This window comes from Rhinopithecus bieti, unplaced genomic scaffold, assembly GCF_001698545.2.
Source record: "Rhinopithecus bieti isolate Rb0 unplaced genomic scaffold, ASM169854v2 scaffold_9981, whole genome shotgun sequence".
Taxonomy (NCBI): Eukaryota; Metazoa; Chordata; class Mammalia; order Primates; family Cercopithecidae; genus Rhinopithecus; species Rhinopithecus bieti.
In genome coordinates this window covers 4,866,767-4,873,115 of record NW_016806838.1, presented here as the reverse complement: position 1 = coordinate 4,873,115, position 6,349 = coordinate 4,866,767, and the positions used below count along the sequence as shown (strand labels likewise).

Here is a 6,349-nt window from a genome sequence, read left to right as displayed (position 1 = left end):
GCTAGTTTTTTTGTATTTTTTTTTTAGTAGAGACGGGGTTTCACCGTGTTAGCCAGGATGGTCTCGATCTCCTGACCTCGTGATCCGCCCATCTCGGCCTCCCAAAGTGCTGGGATTACAGGCTTGAGCCACCGCGCCCGGCCCCTGCCCTCACTTTCTAGGGCAAGACAGAGAAGCCCCCAAATTAGTGTAATCTGAGGCTGAATCCAATGGCTTCCTCTGCCTCTGCCACAGGCGTATCTTGGTTTACTCCAAAAAGAGTGTAAACACTTCCAAGATGGTCATTGAACACCTGCGATGTGCTGGTTTTTCAGAGGTTTTACAAAACCCTTTGAAGCTTTCAAGGGTGTGGGTGGAGGGGCAGAGAGCAGGGAGCAAGATGATGATTCTCCAGCCTTGCTGTCTGGCATGGGCAGGCCACTCATAATGTTCTGTGGACATGAGGACTGGAGACAGACAGGGTTGCCTGGTCCCTGGAGAATCCAGAATACTCCCAACCTCAAAATACCCAGTGACCTCAGATCACCTTTTCTCAAATGAGCCTGAAGGTCCACACAATGGTCAAATTGTGTGTCTCCCTAGTAGCCCCCTGAATGCACTGGGTAAGGACTTCCTGATTGATAAGCTAGAGGGGTCACTGAAAGGCGAATTTGGGACCATGGGTTTGGGTCCCTAGCTTTCATCAGCCTGGTGACCTTGAGCCCATCATCTCCCCTCTCAGTCTCAGGATATTCATGATGCTGTGGATGTCGGGAGAATTAGTTAAGAAGTTTGTTGGTTTTCATAGTAAATCTTCCATTCGTTTGGAACTATTTGGTCAAGACATAGTTGTGGAAGAACCCAAATCTGCAAACGTGGCTCTCCGCCCTGTGGCCCCTCACTTGAAAAGTGAGGATGAAATGAGGCGCTGCCACATGTCCTCCACAGGCCCGGGAGAGGCTCCTTCCCTCGCTGCCCAAAAGGTCCAGGCACCATTGTGGATGGGGCTTCTTGGGAAAGCTCGGGCTCAGTGGCTATTTAAAAGTCACTAATATTTGAGGATAAGGGACCAAAGCAGATTACAGGCTTTGAGTCCCAACCTCAAGTGTGGTATGAGGGAGCCCGAGGGCTTTCCTGAAGTGGGAGCAGGTGAGCAGAGTCCAGAGCCTGTGGTACGGAGACTTGGGGGGATGGCGTCATCATGTTCAACACTCAAAATGCTCCCGAAGAAGGAATAACTTTTTTTTTTTTTTTTTTTGAGACGGAGTCCCGCTCTGTCACCCAGGCTGCAGTGCAATGGCGTAATGTTGGCTCACTGCAAGCTCCGCCTCCCGGGTTCACGTCATTCTCCTGCCTCAGCCTCCCGTGTAGCTGGGACTACAGGCGCCCGCCACCACGCCCGGCTAATTTTTTGTATTTTTAGTAGAGACGGGGTTTCACGGTGTTAGCCAGGATGGTCTCAATCTCCTGACCTCGTGATCCGCCCGTCTCGGCCTCCCAAAGAGCTGGGATCACAGGCGTGAGCCACTGCGCCCGGCCAGAATAACTCTTGAACAGGAGGGGAAGGACGAATGGATGGTTGAGCCTCACTCCTTACCCCCAGACACCGACGTATTTCATCTTCTCACCTGCTAAGAAAACTCTTTGAGTCAAGACACATCTGCAGAAGGACCCTTAGAACCACATATATGACGCTGGTGGGGGTTGGGGAGGGCAACCCTGGGGCACATCGACCCTGTATTTGCCTAACCGTGTCTTTTTTGTTTTTGGAGATGGAGTCTCACTCTGTCCCCAGGCTGGAGTGCAGTGGTGCGATCTTGGCTCACTGCAACCTCCGCCTCCTGGGCTCAAGCGATTCTTCTGCCCCACTTAGCTTCTCAAGTAGCTGGGATTACAGGTGCCCACCACTATGCCTGACTAATTTTTGTATTTTTAGTAGAGATGGGGTTTCACCATGTTGGCCAGGCTGGTCTCAAACTCTTGACCTCAGGTGATCCGCCCACCTTAGGCTCCCAAAGTGCTGGGATTACAGGCGTGAGCCACCACGCTGGGCCAACCATGTCTTAATGTGTGTCACATGCAAGCACAACCTGTACTGTCTGAAACCTGACCCTTCTCTTTTCACTGAAAGTAAATCAACCCCTTGTTTCTAGGCAGTCTGGCCTCCTCCCTTATGCCACACACACCTCCGACTTAGGGCTTTTGTGCTGCCTGGGACCCTCTGCCCCCAGAATTCTGTTCAGCTTCCTCTGCTGCAAATCTCTGCTCAGAAGTCTCCTCACTAACCCGTGCCCTGATCTCCTGGTTTAAACTCTGTTTAAAACTGGGACTGGTCCCCACCTCTGCATTTCCTGGCCCCGCCTTTCTCCCCAAGCACCTGTTGTCTTCCAATACCAGATGTAAATAACATTTCGTCATTAGGTTTATTGCCTGTCTTCCCCTGCTGGAATGTGAGCTCCACGTGAGCAGGGATTTTTGTCTTGTTCGCTGTTGAATCCCTAGTTCCTAGGACAGTGCCTGGATTGTGGCAGGTGCTTAATAATATTGATTGTATGAGTGAATGAATATATGAGAAATCAGGAGTTTAATGCCTAGTTATTTTATAATACACATTAATTTAACTCTGCAAGTATTAAAAGAGTGACTTTCTAACACCCAACCTGCCTCATCTACACCCATGGTACACAATCACTTTGTACAATACTGTCTTGACCCATTGTCATCAGCATAGAGCAGTTTAGCATTGGCTAGGAGATGGAACACAGGATTGGGAAGTTTTTTGCTTTTTTTTTTTTTTTGAGACGGAGTTTTGCTCTTGTCACCCAGGCCGGAGTGCAATGTCACAATCTCGGCTCACTGCAACCTCTGCCTCCTGGGTTCAAGTGATTCCCTGCCTCAGTCTCCTGAGTAGCTGGGATTACAGGTGCTCACCACCATGCCCAGCTAATTTTTGTATTTTTAGTAGAGATGGGTTTTCACCACATTGGCCAGGCTGGTCTCGAACTCGTGACCTCAGGTGATCCACCTGCCTCAGCCTCCTAAAGTGCTGGGATTACAGGTGTGAGCCACTGTGCCCAGTCAGAACTTTTGATACAGAGAGGAGTTAAACAAAACAGGGATAGGCAAACGACAGCACACAGGCCTGTTTTTGTAAATGAAGTTTTATTAGAACTCACCACATCTATTTATTTACATAGACAATTGTCTATGGCTGCTTTCACATAAAATGACAGAGGGTGTGTGGCTGCAAAGCTGCATATTTACTCTTTGGTTCTTTATAGAAAAAGTTTGCCAGCCCCTGCACTAAAAAAATGGTTGTATCTTTGGGATGTGCAGGATTGGGGAGTACAGAACGTGAGCGGGGAGTGAGACCTGGGGGACAGGCATTTGCTTTGCTTACTTCAAATGTTTGTCTGGGCTTGGGTTTGTCTGACAATCACACAGGTGCACGCAAATCTATGTAAATCTCCATCTGCATTTGAGTACTGGTATAGGATGATTCAGGAGACCCAGTTTTCTAGGCGAGGCTTTGTCATTCACTAGCTGTGTGGCCTAATCTCTCTCAACTTTGACTTTCTCATTCAAACTAGAGACAAAAATACTCACCTCTTGGGGGTGGCCGTGAGATTAAATGAGTAAAGTGAATAAAGCTGTCAGTCTAGGAAGTCCATGGAGTGTACTAAAAAACTGTTAGTATTGCTATATATTTTCATTGAATCTAATGCATACCACAACCTTAAAAAGTGCACACTGTCATTCCATTTTATAACTGGGAAAACGGAGACTCAAGGTCGTGAGACTTATCCAAGGTGATTTAGGTCTTTCTGGCACAAAAATCCACACCTTTTCCATTGCCCCTTTTCAGACATAAAAAACAAACAAAAAAACTGCAAAAGCAATCCAGCTCATCATAGAAATTTCCAACAATACAGAAAGATAAAAAATGAACAGCAGAAGTATCCTCAACCGGTGTCCCCTCCCCAAGAGGAAACCTCTTTAGCAGTTTTCTTGCTTATTCAACCAGTGCTGTCTAGGGGCCTCTGTGGACTCTGTTCTGATGACAGCCCTGGGGAGTGGGCTGGGACTGAATGAGCCCACGGTGGGGCTCAGAGTGGTTAAGGCCTTACGCGGGGCCTAAGCCCCTCAGGCGGCAGGGTGAGAAACTCCCAAAAGCTCACCCAAACCACGCTCCCATCCCTGGGGGTGCAGTTCTTCCTCCTCTCACCTACGCACACGTCTCGCATTTCCCCTAACTGGAAAGGCTCATGCTTGACAATCACAGGGAAGCAGGCAGCGCCCGCTAAAATCCAGATGCCTGTGAACAGACAGCGCCATAGCCATTCACACCCCAGTGGGGGCTGGCTTATTGGATTTGCCTGGCAGCCTCTGAGGTAGGCAGGCTGGGCTATACAGGGCGTCTAGGAAGACTGACAGGTCACGGCGGAGACAGGGCTGGCCTCCCTGGCCGCATCTCCTAGGGTCTGGGGCTCCCCTCAGCATCTCTTGGGGCTAGCCGAGATGGGTGGAGCCTTGGGTTATGATGGGCGGGGCCTGAGGACGGAGTGGGCGGAGCCCGGGTGGGCTCACGACGGCCGCGCCCCTCGCCCAGGACGGCTACATTGATTTCATGGAGTATGTGGCGGCGCTCAGCCTGGTCCTCAAGGGAAAGGTGGAACAGAAGCTCCGCTGGTACTTCAAGCTCTATGATGTAGACGGCAACGGCTGCATTGACCGCGACGAGCTGCTCACCATCATCCAGGTGCAGAGGGCCCGGCCAGGGCTGGGGGCAGCGGCCTGGGTGGGACCTGGAGCTGAGAGCCCAGGGTTAGAACAGCAATCTCAGGATTGAGACAGGATGTGGGACTGAGGATCCTAGTGGCAGCTGTGGACCTTACCAGCTGCGTGACCCAGGCCACGTTCCTTGCCTTCCTGGGCCTCAGTTGATAGAAGTTTGACTCTTGAGTTCCAGCTCTGCCTAGGCCCCCGGGTACCCTGCACTCTACTGCTCACTGCTCTTGGGAGCCGCACCAGCTCTGACCGTCCCCACTCCCACCCCTGAGATAGGATAAGGATGGGCCCCTCTCGCTTCTGCCCCTTCTTCCCTCCCAGGCCATTCGCGCCATTAACCCCTGCAGCGATACCGCCATGACTGCAGAGGAGTTCACCGATACAGTGTTCTCCAAGATTGACGTCAACGGGGATGGTGAGCGGGCCGAGGAGGGGCTCCCCAGGGGAGGGGTCACCGTGGATGTGGGGTCGTGAGGGGTGGAAGTTCACTAGAGGAGAGGGGAAGGAGGGGAGGAGGAGGCCCAAATGTCCCCGGGCTAGTCACCTCCTCCACCTGCCCCAGCCACAAAGTTGGCTTTTATGGGCCCCTGGACCAGAATCTGGGCTCTGGGTGCCTCTGCCTGCTGCACCTGCAGGTCGCTTCTCCTCGCCTGGGCTCTGTCCCTGCCCCTGGCAAGAACCCGGTTCTGTGCTCTGGACTGCAGAAATGAACACCCTCCTGCCTCTGATTCCCTTTCTCTCTACCCCAGGGGAACTCTCCCTGGAAGAGTTTATAGAGGGCGTCCAGAAGGACCAGATGCTTCTGGACACACTGACACGAAGCTTGGACCTTACCCGCATTGTGCGCAGGCTCCAGAATGGCGAGCAAGATGAGGAGGGGGCTGACAACGAGGCCGCTGAGGCAGCCGGCTGAGCGCACCGCCCAGCTGCTTCTGCACTAGCGGGTGGGGTAGTATGGTGGTGACTGGTGGTGTTGCTCTTGTCTTAACCCTAGATAGAATCTACTAAACTCAGAGGCTTAGCTCGCCTCTTTGGGGTACATGGTGGCAGCAGAGAGGCAGCAGTGGGAGCCCAGAGCCAGGAACAGTGAAAGATGGTTCCTGGCCCCTCTGAGTGACGGCTGACTGCAGCACTCCCTGCTGGGGGCATTGTTCAGCACCCCTCTGCTGTCCGGTGACCCCCTAGCCCTTCTGGCTCCTCTCCCAGCTTTTCCCAGCTTTCTCCACTGAGCTTCTCCATGCTCTTCTGGATGTGGACTCTCTGAGGCAGAGCTGAGCTTTCCCAGGCCTCCTATGGAATCCTGCAGATCCGGTGGCTGCAGCTTCAATCCCAGTACTGCAATCACACATCCATTCTGCCCCGGGGACCCTGGAGCCTACTTGTGTGCTTTGCATTTGATTCACGCCTCCCTTCAACAAGCATTTACTGAGCACCTACTATGTACTAATGCTAGAAGTTAGATGTACAGAGAAGACAGTTTTCATCCTCAAGGAACTCATAGGCTAATGGTGAGACATACAGACAAACATCATTATAATAAAACATGCTAAGAGAACTTATGAACACATTTCTGTAGGAGACA

General features: G+C 51.8%; 1 protein-coding gene across 1 annotated transcript in view; it reads left to right on the top strand.

Moving 5' to 3' along the window:
- GUCA1A (guanylate cyclase activator 1A) overlaps positions 1-6,349 on the top strand; it is a 17,298-nt gene extending 10,949 nt beyond the window's left edge. The window contains exons 3-5 of the mRNA XM_017878242.1: positions 4,589-4,738; positions 5,089-5,182; positions 5,517-6,349. Of these exons, the coding sequence (XP_017733731.1) occupies positions 4,589-4,738; positions 5,089-5,182; positions 5,517-5,680 (408 nt within the window). The 3' untranslated portion in view covers positions 5,681-6,349. The remainder of the gene's footprint in view (positions 1-4,588; positions 4,739-5,088; positions 5,183-5,516) is intronic.